This window comes from Dreissena polymorpha, chromosome 1, assembly GCF_020536995.1.
Source record: "Dreissena polymorpha isolate Duluth1 chromosome 1, UMN_Dpol_1.0, whole genome shotgun sequence".
NCBI lineage: Eukaryota > Metazoa > Mollusca > Bivalvia > Myida > Dreissenidae > Dreissena > Dreissena polymorpha.
Window position 1 is genome coordinate 157,651,004 of NC_068355.1, and position 19,827 is coordinate 157,670,830.

A 19,827-nucleotide genomic window follows, 5' to 3' on the forward strand; every position below is an offset into this window, starting at 1 on the left:
ACACCAATAATTAAACAATACACATTATGACACGTTCATAATGCCCTTAAGGCCCAATATTGATTGCATAAATCACTCTTTTTGAACAGGTTTAACCCGATTAGAGATATTTGTTGCACCTTTAATTGCAACAAGTTTTATCAATGCATAGTATGGTATTAAAATGGAAAAAACAACATTTTATGTTTCATGAATATACAATCTTATTTTTATAAAAAGATAAGAGAAAAAGAAATTGATGGTTTGTAATAGAGCGATTTAAAAGAATAAAAAAAACAAATTGTGCTTACCGCACTTCAAATGGCAATAGTTCAGTAAAATGCATCGATTTAATATACATTTGTATTAATATACGGGGTAAGAAGTTCATTAATTCATTTGTTGCTGAAAATTACAACAACAACACCACCATTTATTCAGCAGTAAAGCTTATACAAGCTCAAAGCCTACATTATGCATGCATTATACAATTAATTAATAAGAAATGGTAGAAGATAGCATTTTAGATGACATGCAAAGTATTGAGACATATATGTCTGGATTCATAATTTTATCTTATAGTTTGTCAACTCGAAGATTTTAAAATGATAATTATGTACATTAACAACAGAAGAGAACCTCTATAAGACGTCTATGAACGTGTATAGTTTTAAACGTATACTAGTAATCGGAAACTTATCAAACACATGTGTATGCTGTAACAAGATCGCAACTATATCCCAATAATAGATAATTCCACCCGCCTGATATTCATCAATCTTTTAATCGTACACATTAACAATCCAATAGTAACAATAAACGATTGTTCCTTTAGCACAAAATTAAAATTCATACGTTAATGAAAGTAGTATGCGGCTGATTTTTATTTTGTATTCTACTTTGATATGTAATTTAATAACGCTCTAGAGACACGCTGGTAATACTTGGATAACGGATGGCACTTCGATAACAGAGATAAACAAAAGCCATGTAGATTAATTACTGTGCATAAAAAACTGAAATTTTGATAATGTTCAATAAAATATGAACGAAGAAAGAGCATGTTTTAAAAGGTGGTATGAATGATGTTGTAGATACTTTGATAAAGGACACGTCGGATAATGGCGTCTTTTAACAAATCGGGCACTCTGATATGTTCTAGACCGGCGAGAGTGCCTGTGTAGTACAAAAGAAGCAGACATCGAAAGGACTGTATATAAGCTTCTGCGTTACAATCGATAGAAGAAAAATAAATTGAACCTTCACGCTGTAATGACAGATTTTAACCCTTTGCATGCTGGGAAATTTGTCGTCTGCTAAAATGTCGTCTGCTGAATTTCTAAAATTAGCATTTTCTTCATTTTTTTCTTCAAAGAATACTATCAGAATAGCAAACAGTTTGGATCCTGATGAGACACCACGTTCTTAAGGTCGACTTAAGAAGCTTTTACATGGAAAACGGCGTGCAGCAAATCGTCGCATATTGCCCACATAGAAGAAAACATAGAAACAGTCACGAGTTGATACAGGAAGTTTCTAGACCTATCAATCTGGATTTCGGCCGGGTCATAGCGCCGTCTATCAACTGCTAGAAATGTACGATTCTGTATGTAAAATCTTAATGAAAAGAAGCACACTTGTCTTGTCTTTTGTGATGTTTCAAAAGCATTTGATAGAGTGTGGCATAGAGGTCTTATTCATAAACTGGAAGCCTATGGTTTTAAAATTGAATTGCTATTATGGCTTACAGATTATATCTCAAACAGGTCACAGCACGTTCTTATTAAAGATACCATCTCTGACAGTAAGCCAATTAAAGCAGGTATACCCCAGGGCTCTGTACTTAGTACTCTTTTATTTTTAATCTATATTAATGATATATCTGAAAATCTTGAAAGTCTAACTAGACTTTTGGCTGACGACACTTCTCTTGCGTTTGCTTCTAAAGATATTGCCGAAATAACCGCAATTATTAACTCTGATCTTGACAAGTTTAACTGTTGGTCTAGGAAATGGCTTGTGTCTTAATCCAAATAAAACTGAATTCATTTTTGTGTCGAACACCTTATCTTGAGACGCGTTAGAACTGTAATTTCAAAATACCGTGTTATCCTCATCAAACAACCATAAACATCTTGGAGTTACATTAAGTTCAAATGCGAACAGGTCGGACCATGTAAATAATGTTTTGATTCCTGTTAAAGAAAATTAATGTTCTTCGAAATCTTAAGTATATACTATCGAAAAACAACATACCGGTATTTACAATTTATAGAACCTTTATTAGAGTATGCTAGTGAAGTTTGGGACGGTTGTACTGAATATGAAAGCAATAGGCTTGAAAACTTACAATTGGAAGCTGCTAGAATTGTTTGTGGATTACCCCTCTTCTGTAGAAAAGAGAACTCATATAAATAATCTGGTCTTGAGCCCTTATCATCGAGGAGAAAAAAACTAGTAACATTTTATAAAATTCAATCTCAATTACCACCCTCTTATTTATCTAATTGACTTCCACAAAATGTCGGCAGTATTTTAAATCTTATAAATCGAAAGAATTACTCTATGCCCCAATCTCGATTAACTTCATACAGTGTATCGTATTTCCCATCTACACTAACATTGTGGAATGACCTTAATATAGGCACAAGAGAAAAATCTACAATATCTTCTTTCAAATCAGCGATAACCCCACAGTCATATGTGTCATATGTAAAATATTATAATATATGCAGTAGAAAAGTAAGCATTTCTCACACTAGACTTAGAAATATGTGTAGTAGTTCAAACTACGATCTTATAGATCAAATCTAATCGTTGATCCAGCTTGTTTTTGCGGAGCACCTTGTGAAAATGCGTGGCATTACTTTTTTGAATGTTTAAAATGTGCACACATAAGAAGATTAACTATATGCAATTTGAACCATAACTGTAATCTTATTTTTTTGCTATACGGTGAACCCAACATGTCTTTGGATTTAATGAAATGGTGTTCAGAACGGTACAGGCATTCATAGCAGGCTCATTAGGTTTTAAATTTTAAATGCAATTGTCAATAACATACTTACAACAGTAGATACCTATATTTAATAACTTTACCTACTGCCATGTTTATAAATCTTTGTATATGTTATTCTAACTGATTGTGTTGTTGAATATAAATAATGTATTTTGCAATTTATGAGATATAATTATCTGGGAGAGGATCCAGATAAAAACTTGTAATCCAATCCCATGCATATTTGATGCAATAAATACGTTTAAACAAAACTATCTTGACCCAAGAAGCCGACAAGTGCACGGAGGGTCAAACGATAGTACACTGAGGCTTCACTTTGGGGCAATATCACCATTGGGTGTTCATTGTACATCTTTTCTTATCTTTGTAGTGCCGTAACCAACATTTATCTTCCCGTTTCGGCTAAGCTCTGATCATGTCGCCGAATTACGTGGGTCAAACACAAATACAATAAATCTGTCGCAGAATTGGAGCACTGAAAGTTTACAAAATTATACGAGCATTGCTCTAAGCAAACGGGGCTTAATGAATGCGCGAAAGGGTCGTCCCAGATTAGCCTTTGCAGTCCGCACAGGCCAATCAGAGAGGACATTCCCCGCCTGTTCGTGGTAGAATAAATGTATTTATTATCGGTGTATGATTGAATAAAGTTGTTATACAGGTTTTGAAGGTGCGCATGTTCAATGATGCGGAAATCAAGATTTCCTCGTGCATAGATTTGTAGGTTTGTTCATTCGACAGGCAAGCAGGGTAGAGCTTTGACGTGCTTTAAATCGTTTTATTTGTTAATGCTATGTTTTGTTTAAAGGTTAATATTATGCTTTATGTGTTTCAGTGAGTGTTAAGAGAGTAGAAGGATGACTTGAGATAGAAAGAGGCATTGGTTCCGGACATTAACGAATATACTTGTTATACTCCATTTTTCACAGTTCTATGTATAATGACACTTATTTGCCATTCATACTTTATGGCAATGTTTTTTTTGGAACCAGTGTTTGTGCGTGTGTTTTCAAGAAATAAATTACCCTGCTTGTCATGACACCTAAACAAATGTGTTTGTTTTTATTATACATGGTTAGATGATAAATAATTTATGTTTGACATAAAATGAAATGGAATATAAAACATAAACCTCATTAAAACGAAAAAGGTTAGCAAGGTAATCGAATCGGAGAAGTGTAGAAAGATATCTTGTCGCCTAAGTTGTTGATATACATAATTGTCGCGAGGAAGACACAGGGAGAACAGGTATTATCAATTTGTGTACTTAGGAAAGTTCATATTGAAACACAATTTGCACAATACTGAAAGGTGAAGGTGTCACATGGCGATTTGCACTAGACATCTGGAAAATACAATCATAATGTACAAGAGACACTGTTCACCAAGAAACAGTTAAGTCTCGATTAAATGTAAATGGGCCGTGCTCTGTGAAAAGGGGGTTAAATGCATGTGCGTTAAGTGTCATCCCAGATTACCCCGTGCAGTACGCACAGGCTCGTCGGGGACGACACTTTCCGCCTAAACTAGATTTTTGCTAAGAAGAGACTTCCTTTAAACAGAAAATATAATTAAACCCCCTTTTCACAGAGCACGTCCAAATATATGATCCTCGCTAAAGCTAAAGGGCACTTAATGCATTCACGTAGTCCACATTTTCCGCCTAAATTAGACTTCGCTAAGCGGAAAGTGTCGCCCCTGATTAGCCTATGCGGACTGCTAATCTAAGACGACACCTTACGCACGTGCATTAAACATATTTTCGCAGCAAGAGGCTCATTTCTAAGATCGTTTTGAGTGAATACACACATGTATAAGATAAGTACGCATCATTAAAGGTTTATTTAAACATGCTTATTCTTCCAGGCGTGTGAATTTGACATTTTTCTACTCTACTGTATGTACCACATACAACGCAAGAACAAAGACAAATCTTATTAAAAGAAGTAACGTTAACAGCGCTAAGATGTACAGTAATACATGTATAGTTTCATTAAAAATTCATACGTATGGAAGAAAACTTGGCATTTTATAGACCAACTAAAAATGAAAACATATTAATTATAAATACATTAATAAAACAATACAGATAACCCGACACAATCAATCAAGCCTCGATGTTACAACATTTCTCATGATGTACACTTCATAGCACCTTCATCTCACAAGGTTTAATCATGGACGCATCATAAATTGGTTCGATATATATACACGGTACTTTAAGAACTTAATATAAACACATATATTAGAAGCTGTATAAAAATAAACACGCATTTGTGGTCCATGTTGAAAAGTTGACATCTGTTTTGTTGCAATTCCAAGCTTCGAAGACATTAAATATAATGATTTTTTTTAAATACGTGTGATTTATGAACACACATGTTATTTAGGATACTGGTAATTTATGTTGTTACTAGTGGCGTGCATTTTCTTAATCGTCTTGCACATGTTTTCGCAAATATGAATAAGTCGGGCTATCCATCTGATCTATCTGATATATCACAGTTCACGCTTTAACAAATATAACTTCATGTCCGGACGACCGAAAGAAACAAGTCCAATAGTACAACCGAACAGGAGATCAAATAGTACAACCGAACAGGAGAATCATAAGCCCATCAATACAATATTAACCCATTTATGCCTAGCGTCTAGACCCAGATGAGACGCCGCATGATGCCTCGTCTCATCAGGGTCTGCGCTGTTTGCTTAAAGGAATTTCTGTAAATAATATTCTAAATATAGAAATAAATATACTAGACATCCATAATTTTGGAAATAAATTGATCCAATTTAGAAGGATGGAAGAGTCCACTAGGCATAAATGGGTTAACTGATGGAGGAACACGAGCGCGTCGGGTAATCTATAGGATATCAAAGTTTATGCTTACGAAGTAAAATTCCATGCCCAGAAAGCCAAAGTAGTAAAATATAATAGCACAACCTTACACAGACAATCTTATTAAATTTCTGGACAAACTTGACTAAATGCATGTGATTAAAGTAACTTCCCAGAGCGTGAGCGCACGACACGTTGCGTTGTTATGGGTTTTTTGGTCGAAAGAAATCCCATTTGAACGAAAATCCAGTTTGGGCGGAAAGTGTCGCCCCTGATGGGTAAGGGTTAAACTTACTATAACATGCATTAAGTCCAGTTTTGTTCCGAATGAGTCTCAAATGTTCGGACAGTCTTCCTATTTCTTGAACTGATGGAAGAGCATGCCGCACGCCATACAGCAGGGCTCGATTAGGCAACCGACGCACTGGGAGTAGATCTTCTTCATGCAGCTACAGTTGATATCCAGCATCTTGAAGCAGGGAGTAAAGAACCAGATGTGGGCGAAGGAAACGTAAGCAAACTCGCAGCCCCACTCGGCGGCGATGCAGATGCCACAGAGCACGGTCATGAGCTTGTAGCATATTCCTTTCCAGAGGTTGAAACATGTATAGGAGAGTTTCCAGACACAGTCGATGCTGTGGGTGCCGTCGGGTTCGGCCAAGACATCCTCGAACTGACACTGAAGTAAGAAATAACAACATACATTAAATACAATAAATCTGCCATCAAAAGTAGAACGAGCAAGCGGATCATCATGGAAAACGCTATCAAGACCAGCGTTAACAAAGAGTCGTTTTTAAGTAAATTGATTAATATAAAATCACTTACAGCAAGATGGTTGTTGATATTATTCGGATCTCGGTTCACGAGATCTACCTGGCCCGTCATCTTGTTATTTCCGGGAAGCACGCAATTACCACAAGCTTGCAAACGGCCCGCAAGCTTCACGAGAAATTCGTGACTTTATATAGTTGACCGATTGTTGACAATTGGACTTTCTTGCATGTCTTTGTAAACGTTTGATCAATATTGAAACTTTTTTCAATGTTATTTATGTCAACACACCCGCCTTTGTTTTATGTTTCATGAGTGTATTATTAAGTAATGTAAATTTGTTCAGAGTTGTCAATAAAACCTATCAATCTTGTAAATGGCCCCACGAAATCGTAACTACGTTAAAGCAAATTGATTCGAAGTACAAACATGTCATTTTAAAAATTAAACATAACTAAATCGGAGCAAGATCTCAACTTTGACATACTTCAAACATGTTTTTTTAGTTATGCATACCTATGCAACATGTTCTTTTCTATTTGAATCGTACTGACACATTAACACACTGTATTCGTGTTGACATTCGTATCGTTCCGACGTTCAAGGTATGATCCAATTACAAATCATGTTCGCATTAAAAAAATAAATAATTGAAACACACGTTTTTTTGGGGTGTGCTCTTTTAACCGGAAATTTCTTATTCCTTATGGTATTTTTGAGATAATTTTTTGAGGACTGCATATAACATATTTTTACATATAAAGTGTTTACAATATAAACATTAAACAAAATCAAAAAAAGAAAAACATCCAAAGTCGAATTGTTTAATAATCGTTTAAGTGAAAACGCGTTAGTATTAATTTGGAAAAACTACAATTGTTTTGTTTGTCACAGATTCAAAACATAATGTTTGCATTATATTCTTACAAACAAAATAGCAATTCCGATTAGAAAAATGTAAAAATACCGTTTAATTTATTATAGACAGAAATTCGTTAAAGTATATGCCTCGGGAGTTCGATTACCAGACATCTAATGCGTTGTAGCTCGTCCATATATTAAATAGAAGAAGAAACAAAAAAGGCAAACACGTGCTTTCGGTTTTTTAATCAATAGGCCAAACTGCCATAAATATATAACTGTGTCCATCCAACTGCACTACTTAGGTTACACAACACCAATACAGTATACAACACGGCAACATCTATTTGAGTACTGGTAAGCGAGCATTTCTCAGACAACAGTACTTTCCGGACGGTCTTTTTATTTCGTGTATTGTAATCCTTGAAGTTAACAACAGCAATTCGTACACATGCAAACTTGTTTTGTTTTATTATAGCAATATTTACATATTTTCGTTTCATTGAATTGTAACCTGCGGGTGTAATTATTAATAACAAGCGCATGCACAAAAGAAGTCCTTTAAAAAGGCTAGACATGTGTATGTGAGGTTTGCGTTCATCATGACACGACGAACTGTTTCTATAACCATAGATACGAGTAGGATCGTTAGTAAAGGAGAATAGGCCCTAGATTTCATTTTTTTGTTTATTTTAAATACGCATATTTGTTTTCTTTTTGGGAATTCATACGTTCGAGGTTTAAAGGGGCCGTCCAACAGATAAAGCGTCGTTCGACGCGAAACGATATTTTGGAAAACTACGAAGATTGCTTATATAGTTAAAAAATACATCCGTTCTAAACATGAGAGCGTGGATGGTCGAGTGGTCTCGGCGGGAGACTTTTTACTACAGGAATCCAGGGGTCAGTGGTTCGAGCCCTGTTGAGGGTTTTACTTGTTTTCCTTTTTTTAACTGTATTCTTGTTTTTTTTTAACTGGAGAGTTTTAGTTCAAATGTTAAAATGTATCAATATAAAGCATTTAAAGCATTTAATGACAAGCTTCACAACATGCCAAAATCTGTTGGACGGCCCTTTAAGATTCGTTTCAGTATTTGCATCATGCTTCACGAACACTGATTGTCAAGGGGTCCGTTGTCCCAGAGAGACAGAGGGGGTTGGGGGTGGGCTCTAAACGCTAGCAGAGGTTATATAGACATCGTCACGAAATCGCTTGGAGCAAATGTAAATGTTCAATTTGAAATGATATATTGAAAAATACCTGCTAATACAAGCCGTATTCCTAAGGTATGTGTTTTTTTCTTTCTTAGATAGGGGAACTTCTTTGAGTTGAGTCACTATTTTACTATCGATGCATTCGAGTTTTAATACCGGTTGTGGGATGGGAGGGTGAATGCAAATATTTATCAATATTTTATGTTGAATAATTTCAGTTCCTCTAGATTTAAATGTGAATAATTTGTTCAAATTATCACGAAAAACATACCCGGTAAATGCAAATGTGTATGAAACATTCTAATTATAAGCACTTAAATCTCAATGACACGTAAGTGCTTTCTTATGTCGACCTTCGCGCAGTTTGGATGTTCAAATATTGATATTTGTACTTTGAGCGTCTTGTATAGCAAACACGTTTTTATATAGATATGGCAACATCAATTGGGAATGTACACTATCTTATCACAGCTTAATTTCTGCCACTAAAGAGTAGCGGCTTAAAAGGAATAGATTTTATTTTTACCTCTACAAGTTTAACTCATTTATGCATAGCGTCTAGAGAAAAGGCATTGGCAAACAGCGTTGACCCAGATGAGACGCCGCATGATGCGGGGTCTCATCTGGGTCTGCACTGTTTGCTTAAAGTAATTACTGTAAGAAATATTCTAAATATAGAAATAAATATACTAGACATTCCTAATTTTGGAAATAAATTGATCCAATAAGGTTCATGCCTTATTGCTTATGTTTGATTTCTCTGGAACAAACCAATCGACTAAGTGCACTTTGTTCGTGCAAGGCTAACATGGGCGTTACTTATATAATGCTATTGCAAAAAGATTTTTCGAAAGAAACATAAAACTATGTATTTTTTTATACACGACATACATTGAATAAACGTATTTTGAATTTCATCAAAACTTAAGTCAATTTAGTATAAATTGAATTTTCTTTGGACATGGACTGTAACAAATATATTTAACATCTTAAATGGTACGACCTCAAAGCACAGAAGACAAAAAAGCCTACATTAAGGAAAGGTTTTTCTGTGTATAACACTTTTATATCAGAAACAGCAACCGCAGCAACAAAAATCGGTTCTGTGTAAACATGTACAATTTAAATGTACTGATCAAATTCTAATGCTCGCCGTGATGGAAAATCACATACGTCCAAAATTGTGTAATGATGTACTTTGATCAACAATTGTGTAATGATGTACTTTGATCAACGCTTAATTGTGTAATGATGTACTTTGATCAACAATTGTGTAATGATGTACTTTGATAAACGCTTAATTGTGTAATGATGTACTTTGATCAACGCTTAATTGTGTAATGATGTACTTTGATCAACGCTTAATATATCCGCAGTAGGCGAATCTTTGCCACGCTTTCCATAAGATGCATCAAAAAAGATAACACATGCCTAACAGTTTATAACTATCGAAATCATGATTTGTTTGCCATTATTTCGATCTCTTATATTGAAAAATCTCATTTGGTTAGTGGCAATGATAGAGAGATACATGTATCTCTTAAGGGACGTTCGAGTGGTGAGGTTTCCCTCGAATATATATGTTAAAGGTACATTATGGTGCGTTGTCTTGCCAAACCATAATATTGTTGACGTCTTAATAAATTAAGATTCCGTAAACAAAACATATGACGTACATTAATGCAACACTTACACAAACAGATAGAGTATTTATTAAATATTCATTACTTTACATGCGATGAAATAGTCATTTTCAAACGTAACACGATACTTAAATATCGCGGACTCAAAAAACATATTATTTCAATTGGTATCTAATTAGCTCACAGGTGCAATAGGTTCATAAAATCATCTGACCAATTAAAACGTTTTCATATCGTTCCGTTGTTTAATTAAAAAACGTTTTAACCATTGTGGACACAGAACATAATAGATTATTATTTAATCTGACAGAATTGATTCGTTAGCTATTTTATTCATTCGTACGCTTTACAACACGTATTAATTCAGCTGTTCATAGATCGGGTGAAGAAGTTCCTACAGAAAACTCAGTTGATGAAGAAGATCCTAAGGCAGAGTATAAAGAACCAAATATGCGCGAACAAGATAGGACGAACTCACAGAAGCAGTATCCGGCGATGCAGTTGCCTTAAAAGAGAGTAGTGGGCTTGTAGAACAATTAACAAAACTACATGCATACGCCGTAATTCAAAATTTTATTAAAACAAAGATAACTTTTAAATTTAAAAACGTCAATATACACTAAACAGTTTATCCTCTCGAATAATAATATGCGCAAAGCGAAACAAATCTCCAAAACCATGTCATAATTTCCTTTAACACTCTTGAATGCGATGTTCCGTTATAACAAAGAGAAGACCAATAAAAACCAATCTAACGGTTTCGTTATATTATGCTGATGGAAAAGAATGGCAACACAAAATATTATTTCTTAAAGTGGTGGAACACAGCTCCACATGCAACACAACACGGCTCGATGCAGCAGTTGACGCACTGGGTGTAGACGTTCTTGCAAAGACCGCAGTTGATTTGGAACAGCTTCAGACAGGGTGTGAAGTACCAGACATGCACGAACGCGGTATATGCGAACTGACAGCCCCACTCGCCGGCGATACATATGCCACAAAGCAGGGTCATGAGCTTGTAGCAGAGGCCCTTCCAACAGTTGAAACAGGTATTAGAGAGTTTCCAGACACAGTCGATGCTGTGGGCACCATCGGGCTCGGCCAAAACATCCTCGAACTGGCACTGGAAGTACAATAACACATTAAAGTATAATAAAAAAATTACTTAAGTAAATGTTATAACTTTACCAAGTTGAAATCGTCACAATTGCGTAGCGAACCTTTCGGAGATCTATAATAAAAAAAAATGTGAACACGACCGTTTAAAGTGGCCTTTCCTTGGCTCACGTGGAAAAAAAAACACAAACCAAAAACGGTTACATTTTTGGTGTAGTCAGACTTGTGTGAAAAGAATTCTGTAGTACATTATACCAAATAAAGCGGAACGTTTTCGGATTGAAAAATTATTCTACGAAACTATTAATATGATACTATTCTAAATTCAAATGTAAAAATTAAGAAATACTGACTACAATCGAGTATTTATATAGAAAACTTGCCTGCAGATGAGGATTAATGTTGTTTGGATCCCGGTTAATTAGATCCACCTGAGCCATACTTATTGGTTATGGTAGATACCCGCCGGCCACTGATAAAAGACACAAAGACACAACGCCGTCGGAAAACGGACTGAGATTTTTAAGTCCAAACGTTTTGTGACACTTCGAGTGAAAAACATCTTTATATATAATGGTACAATACCCGTTTCCTTGGACCCTACGATAATCATCGCTTCCGATTGGTAGCGATGAGTTTCAATATTTGATTAGATGAACTAATCATTAAACTAAGGCTTGAAGAAAGTGTATTATGAAAAGTATTTGATTAGGACCCTTAAAAGTGCCATCCATGGATTTTGTTTAACTAGGTAAATCAAACATTCGTGATTCGGTCAATCCCAAGTTAAATTTGATGTTCATTATTTACATTGATCATCTACCCGTGTTTGCACACAATCTTCTCGTTTTGGCTGTCAAATGAAATATACTTATCATTTTTACTTTTTCAGTGCTGGAACCGAATTTTGAAGGCCTTTGCATACAGTTTGGATCCAGATGAGACGCGGCGACGTTCTGTGGCGTCTCATCTGTATCCAAACTGTTTGCTATTCTGATAGTATTCTTTGGAAAAAAAATCAAAGAAAATGCTAATTTTAGAAATTCAGCAGACGACATTTTTGCAGACGACGAATTTCCCAGCATGCAAAGGGCTAATGGTAATGCGTATATGTGTGTTGAGGTGGGGCTAAATATTTTGTAATACTATTAATTAGATACTGTTATCTAATGTTTACTGAAGTACAGTGTACCCGACACCCGTGAACACTTGTCAGTGGTGATCAGCATTTGTATGATACTGGTAGTGATGATGGTGGCAAATAGCAGAATCTTCAAACGAAAGTTACTTTATTAGGTGAGAAAGCTCGTGTTTCCATTCGTTATTCACATTAAACATACACTTGATTGAAGCCGGGGTTACCGCCTTTAAACGATTAATGAAAAACGCTGGTTATCGTGATTGAAAACGGTTACAACTTAATTATTAATGTTATGAAGAATAATGACTATTGCGGTAACCTCACACATAAACCAGAAGTGATCATAAAATAAACGCGCGCCTAAAGCGTTTTCCAGTTTACCAGTTTATTATTACACTCCGCGCATTTACTAATGCGATATGAGGTACAACAAAACAAATACAAATAAAGGATACAGGACAGACTGCGGGTATACACAATTATTATGATGTGCACGAATATTTATAATATACACCAACATCAACATTAAACAAGCTTATGAACATATGAGAAAGTATCTAATGCGATAAGTATGCAAACAAAATATCAACAAAACATAGACAAATACTTGTTGTGTGCCGGATGGCTACTGCATTCTGTTCAAAACTTCATTTAAGAACTTGCCTAGATTCAATAGTATTTGATTGTACAATACATTCATTAAGGCGTCAAAACTTTGGAAATTACTGTTTCTTATATATTTAAGATGTTTAAGTTTTTTTCGTGATTCGTTGAATACAGTACATTTAAAGAGGTAATGATATTCGTCACCAATTTCGCGAGCGTTCCATAAAATTGATTTCAGATTTCAATAAAATATACATATAATACACACAGAAAATGAGGACATAAATTCCAAACGTTACATGGGATTTGCATGCTGCACAATTAATTGTGCTAATGTCGTAAGTATCGGATATCGATTTAATGATGAGGGGATCGGTTGTTTAATCTATAAGGATGCAAAGAAATATGTTCTATCTATAAAAGATTTTAAACAATCAACTAGCGATATATCAACTGAGTATTGTCCATCAAAGAAGATGTAAGAAAGATCGTAAATATGTTTTAATAACTCGAATAGCTGTTCTGCCCATCGATCGCAGAAAAATGAAAAAATTGCAAGTAAGCGGAAGAGTTCTCCTGCATACACATAGCTCAAATCAAACTTTTGTATATCATATAATGGAGCTCCATAAATTTTATCAGGAGAGACATTATGTTGTTATCCACATTTGTTATAACATAACTCCAACGATCAACTTACACTTTTTAAAAATTAGATCAACAATAAAACGGTTTCAATGTATAGGGGTTTTGAACCGGTTTTTAGTGTGATATATCATTGTAGCAGCAGCAACAATGACAACGTAAACACATACAAGTATCCGACAAACTGTCGCAATTGTTGTTTTAGCAGCGGTAAAAGCATCACTATCCGCATTTATGCTTAGAGTAGAAGCATTTTCAAAACGATTGATATCAGGGGTGTAGGCGGCAGTTGATTGCTGTCCGTATGACATTGTGAATTTTTAAGTACGGTTATTAAACTTTGCAAAGAGACGATGATGCCGTGATTCGCCCGCCTTGCGCCCGTATTTTACTTGTTTGGCGTGTAGTTAATCGACTGGATTCTGCAACAATGTTGTGTTGTTTTTTGCAAACAACCAGGATGGACATTAACAACTAGACAATTCAATCTATGATTTGCATTTGGATTCTTTAAACCTTTTTAATAATAGAAATTGTTCGAATATTTGTGAAATTAAGATGTTATAAGACATGGTCACGATATATGTAACGATATTTGTTAGTCTGTGTCATTGAAATCGCAAAGCTGGTGTCTGGAAATCAGATTAGCTCTTGGAGTCATCATGGTCCTCGTTTGTATATATGAGTCGCGTTCTGAGAAAACTGGGCATAATGCATGTGCGTAAAGTGTCGTCCCAGATTAGCCTGTGCAGTCCACACAGGCTAATCAGGGACGACACTTTCCGCTTTTATGGTATTTTTCGTTTAAAGAAAGTATCTTCTTCACGAAAATCCAGTTAAGGCGGAAAGTGTCGTCCCTGATTAGCCTGTGCGGACTGCACAGGCAAATCTGGGACGACACTTTACGCACGTGCATTAAACCCAGTTTTCTGAGAACGCGTCTCCTATAGTGGGATTACCTGTTCAGCATCGCCATAGATTTTTTAGTTTTTCGTGATAAGGCAAATTTATAAGTTTAAAAAACATTAAACATTCTCTACTTCAGTATGTTTATAAAAAAATACAATTCATTTGTGCAAACGTTGGTGCTCCTACAAATCGAAGCTGGATCTTTCAAGTTGTTCTGTGAAAATACATTTCGTATCACAGTTCTAAAATCTTAGAACGGCGTCAGATTCATTGATACAAATAAAATCTACCAAACATATTTATTAAAATTACCTGGGGTACGTATCAAGACCACTGATAGCAATCACAGTTTAATTAAAACAGTTGAAGTTGTATGTAAGTTTGATATAATGTATTTGTTTCAAAATAGATGCATTATTCATACACATGTGCATTTAAATGTAAACCCCATAATTATCGAATAAAAATATGCAGCGCAAAAAAGATAGATTAATTTATAACTAACTCGAGTGCAGTCTTCAGCTACAGAAAAAGTACACGAGTCGAGTCAAACATTAGCATAACGATCATAGTGTTTATGATAACGATTTAAATTAATCAATTTAATTAACGTGTGTTTGGTCCATTCGTTTTCAAGTGTATTAATAAGTGTATTTCAATTATAATGTATTGGATTTATAGAATACGTGTATTGTCTATTTTTGTAATACAATTTTATATTCATTTATAACAGGAAAAGTATATATGCAGTTAAATGTACAGTAATAAATATTATATACACATGTAAACCAAAAGCATATATGTTCTTTATTGTATTGTGGAAAAAAACTAATTGAATACATTATTATCGCCAACAGGTCGAGCAAGAATATGTTCTGTGACGACTTATAGAAAACTAGTCGCGATTAATACAATACAACTATGAAAAAATGACTTAAGCCAGAATAAATGTTTTTGGTAATGTACATGGAAAAGTATTACATGTACTTATTAAAAAAATAATTTTGTTTGCTGTGAAAAGCGTTCGCCGTCAAAAGACTTGCAGTCCTATTTCTTGAAATGATGGAATATGGATCCAATTGCGATGCACAACGGCTCAATGTAGCAGTTGATGCACTGGGTGTATATGTTCTTGCAGAGACCGCAGTTGATTTGGAAAATCTTCAGCATGGGAGTGAAGTACCAGATATGAATGAACGAAAGCAGAGCGAACCGGCAACCAAACTCGGCGGCAATGCAACAGCCACAGAGCAGGGTCATGATCTTGTAGCAGCACCCTTTCCAACAGTTGAAACAGATACTTGAGAGTGTCCAGACACAGTCGATACTGTGGGTGCCATCGGGCTCCGCCAAAACATCCTCGAACTGGCACTAGAAGTCAAACAGCACTTATGTATAATAAAACAATATTTACTGCAAAAGTCAAGTTGAAATCCTCACAACTTTGTAACGAACCGTCTTTTTTTCGGATATCTTAATTTGTGAAATAACTTAATCGAGAACACGTCATTTTTCATTTCAAAACAGAACACGAACGTTAAAAGTGGCGTTTACTGGGCTTAGAAGAACACAAACCAGCAACGGTTACTTTAAATGGTGTACTCAGATTAGCGGTATTAGGATTGTCGAATACTAGTACTTTGCAACAAATTTATTGGAAGGGTTTTCGGGATAACATACCACACATTTTAACAAATACTGTCAGAATAGTATGCATTAAAATGTAAGAATTACCTGCAGATGAGGATTGATGTTGTTCGGATCCCTGTTCACTAAATCAACCATCCTGATATGTTATGAAAGATGTCGCTTGTCACTGATAAAACACACAGCGTCGTCGGAAAATTGACTGAGGTTTGGGGAAGCACAGACAAAACTCGTGGGCTTTATAAACATACTCGAAGATATGGCATGCGATTGTCATGGGTACCCATCTCGCTTGTGATTGGTATTAACTAGGTCACTATTTTATCATGGAAAGGAATCCTTGAAATACCCTTGTACTGTTTTGATTTGACAATTGCTCGATAATAAATTGCAAAAAGTGTTTGTTATCGCATTTGTTTTAAATGCCAATATCACGCTTTTTTGTAGATAGATAATAAATCGATGTTTATGTTTGCATTGGTAACCCAGCAGTATTTAATATCATTTGATATCCCTATTAGCCTTTTTTTAAAAATACATGATTCGCGTAAGAAAAGATTAATGCGATTAATGTTACAACTAATCAATTAAATGAGCGTGAGTTTGTTAAGTTTGAAAAGTATGCAAATATGTGTATTGAAATACATTGCATTGGAGCAATAACTTATAGAATTTAGTGTATTGTGTATTTTGATGATATATTGTTTCTTTTGACAGAAAAAATATAATGTACAGCTTAATTTACATTTATAAGTATTACAAATACATATTAACACATTGCACACATGTTAAACGTTATTATATCACAGACAATAGCTTTAAAATGTAAAGGACCACAATTAAATATATTATCATCACAACAAGCTGATAATTTTTTTGTTCTTTGATATTTATTGCAAATCATACCCTGTAAATATAGAACTATTGTTCAAAGCCAGAATTAATGTATCCGGTAAATACGCCGAGACGATATTATAATCACACGTCGTATTTTGCTGATAGAAACGTCCGCCGTCAAAAGTAGACAGTCCTATTTCTTGAAATGATGGAATAAGGATCCACAAGCGACGCAACATGGCTCAATACAGCAGTTGATACACTGAGTGTAGATGTTTCTGCAAAGACCGCAGTTGATTTGGAAGATCTTCAGACAGGGGGTGAAGTACCAGATATGAAGAAACGAGAGATGGGCAAACTGACAGCCATACTCGGCAGCAATACAACAGCCACACAGGAGGGTCATGAGTTTGTAGCAGAGGCCCTTCCAGCAGTTAAAGCAGGTACTTGACATTTTCCAGACACAGTCGATACTGTGGGTGCCATCAGGCTCGGCCAATACATCCTCGAACTGGCACTAGAAGTCAAACAACACAGTTATGTATATGCTGACGGTAAGAACATTACAAAAACATAAATACACAATTCTCACAATTTCGTAACGAACATGGTCATACATTTTCGAAGATCTAATTGTCGACGTTTACTTTGCTCAGACGAACCAAACAAAACAACGGTTACATTATTGTTCAGATTTGTGGTATTAGCCTTGTTCAGTACATTATGCCAATTTAAATGAAACGTTTTGTATTAACATACAATTATATTCAACTATATATGTACGATATTTTAAAATAAAAAGTAATGTTCAAGACAATGCAAAATACAAACGAGTATTTCTCTGGAAAAACTACCTGCAGATGAGGATTAATGTTGTTTGGATCCCTATTCACTAAATCCACTTGCGCCATCCCGATCTATTATGAAATATATTGCCAGTCAATGATTAAAGACACAACGCATTCGGAAAATCTAATGAGATTTGTGACAGCAGAGACGAAACTCGTGGACTTTATATGAACGTACAAACATATTGACAGACGTTTTCATGGGACGGGCACCGATATCGCTTGTGATAGATAAGTAAAAGGTCATCCGGGCCCTCATCTCGCTTTTGATTGGTAACGAGGTGGTCACCATTTACCATAGAAAGAAATCCTTGCAATATCCCTATACGGTTTTGAGATTTGATAAATTGTTTGATAAGAAATTGAATGAAGTGCTTGTTATCGGTTTGTTTAAAGGAAAAGTGTCAAACTCACGTTCTTTGGATAGATAAATACAAATGGATATTTATGTTTGTATTGGTTACCTTGCAATATGAGATCAGTGATAGATAATAATAGACATAGTAAAATAATAAAAATAAAAATAAATAAATAAATAAAAATAAATAAATAATAATAATAATAATAATAATAATAATAATAATAATAATAATAATAATAATAATAATAATAATAATAATAATAATAATGCTTTGGCTGTCACATAAAATAATAAAGCGCTGTTCATGATGGTGGCATAAAGTTAATCGGCAGTTCAGGTAGTTATTTAATTGGTGGCTCTAAATTGCCAATGACTTCAACTTTTTGTGTAAGAACACTTTTGTTGAAAAAAGATAATAAAGAAGTTAGTATAATACGGGGCTTTCTGAATATATGGATACCTTTACTTTTTTGACATCGTCGCGTTCATTTCTAACGTGTGTTCGTTTAAGAATCCCTTAAACTAAAACCAGACATACCGCTCTGCGGTAATTTAATACTGAGGCAACTTAAGTTGTAGAGATTCCATATGAGTCGTTGGCATTGGAAACTTAATTGCATCACCGACAACTGTTTGAATTAGACACGCACAAAACACGCACAAAAACACGCACACAAAATCCATCTCTTTTTACCCATTCAGTGCTGGAACCGAATTTTGAAGGCCTTTGCAAACAGTTTGGATCACAGAACGTGGCGTCTCATCAGGATCCAAACTGTTTGGTATTCTGATAGTATTCTTTGAAAAAAAATCAAAGAAAATGCTAATTTTAGAAATTCAGCAGACGAAATTTTAGCAGACGACAAATTTCCCAGCATGCAAAGGGTTAACAATTTACGCCAGCAACACACGACATCAAAAACACTACAGAAACATGGCAACAAGATCCATTCATGATTGTTGTTGATGCAAAGTGTACCTTTGCAGTAAAGAAATAAAACATTTATCAACTGTATTTTGTATAAAAAAGCAGTAAAAAACATATTTTGCACTAGTAGCTACACGACATTTTTAGTACAACAATTGCGCCATTTTACCACCTGTTGATGATAATGTAGCGCGGTCTTGAAAATGTATGAATTAATTTGCATTTGTATACTTAGTGTGTTCATATGGGTGCGATAATCACGTCACCTTAGAGGATAACCAATCAACGTGAACGTGAAGATGCAAAACGTTGCAATTTAGGACAAAAGTATTTATTAATATATATTGATGTGTTTGTATGACTTATTGTCGAAATTATTTTTTGATTCTTAGGGGCTTGAAAATATTAAATAAGTCAGATATAGAGTAAATATTTTATGTGCGTTTTAAAATTTAA

At 34.9% G+C, this 19,827-nt stretch overlaps 3 protein-coding genes across 5 annotated transcripts; all 3 read right to left on the bottom strand.

The window, feature by feature from the left end:
* Positions 1–4,643: 4,643 nt before the first annotated feature.
* Positions 4,644–7,012, bottom strand: LOC127857856 (caveolin-3-like). Its single transcript, XM_052394557.1, has 2 exons — positions 6,666–7,012; positions 4,644–6,516 (listed from the first exon to the last, which is right to left on the bottom strand). Exons 1-2 carry the CDS (start codon positions 6,723–6,725, stop codon positions 6,193–6,195), a joined length of 384 nt encoding a protein of 127 aa, XP_052250517.1. The 5' UTR covers positions 6,726–7,012; the 3' UTR covers positions 4,644–6,192.
* Positions 7,013–10,884: 3,872 nt separating this feature from the next.
* LOC127857891 (caveolin-3-like) lies at positions 10,885–18,275 on the bottom strand. 3 transcript variants are annotated; one of them, XM_052394632.1, is made up of 2 exons: positions 18,089–18,272; positions 10,885–11,456 (listed from the first exon to the last, which is right to left on the bottom strand). In XM_052394632.1, the coding sequence occupies exons 1-2, from the start codon at positions 18,143–18,145 to the stop codon at positions 11,133–11,135; spliced, it is 381 nt and encodes a 126-aa protein (XP_052250592.1). In that variant the 5' UTR covers positions 18,146–18,272; the 3' UTR covers positions 10,885–11,132. The 3 variants fall into 3 exon arrangements, with proteins under 3 accessions (XP_052250592.1, XP_052250578.1, XP_052250585.1); XM_052394618.1 differs by lacking the exon at positions 18,089–18,272 and adding an exon at positions 11,839–11,987 and having other exon boundaries at positions 10,885–11,462; XM_052394625.1 differs by lacking the exon at positions 10,885–11,456 and adding an exon at positions 17,128–17,751 and having other exon boundaries at positions 18,089–18,275.
* Positions 15,535–16,797, bottom strand: LOC127857917 (caveolin-3-like). Its single transcript, XM_052394672.1, has 2 exons — positions 16,485–16,797; positions 15,535–16,121 (listed from the first exon to the last, which is right to left on the bottom strand). The coding sequence occupies exons 1-2, from the start codon at positions 16,533–16,535 to the stop codon at positions 15,798–15,800; spliced, it is 375 nt and encodes a 124-aa protein (XP_052250632.1). The 5' UTR covers positions 16,536–16,797; the 3' UTR covers positions 15,535–15,797.
* Positions 18,276–19,827: the final 1,552 nt, after the last annotated feature.

Excerpts from the sequence above, each read along its gene's own strand:
- LOC127857891 (XM_052394632.1), bottom strand. The coding sequence starts at position 18,145 with ATGGCGCAAGTGGATTTAGTGAATAGGGATCCAAACAACATTAATCCT. Across the intron at positions 11,457-18,088 it reads ACATTAATCCTCATCTGCAG|TGCCAGTTCGAGGATGTTTT; the intron begins GTAGTTTTTCCA and ends TTGTACTTCCAG.
- LOC127857856 (XM_052394557.1), bottom strand. The coding sequence starts at position 6,725 with ATGACGGGCCAGGTAGATCTCGTGAACCGAGATCCGAATAATATCAAC. Across the intron at positions 6,517-6,665 it reads ATATCAACAACCATCTTGCT|TGTCAGTTCGAGGATGTCTT; the intron begins GTAAGTGATTTT and ends TTCTTACTTCAG.
- LOC127857917 (XM_052394672.1), bottom strand. The coding sequence starts at position 16,535 with ATGGTTGATTTAGTGAACAGGGATCCGAACAACATCAATCCTCATCTG. Across the intron at positions 16,122-16,484 it reads ACATCAATCCTCATCTGCAG|TGCCAGTTCGAGGATGTTTT; the intron begins GTAATTCTTACA and ends TTTGACTTCTAG.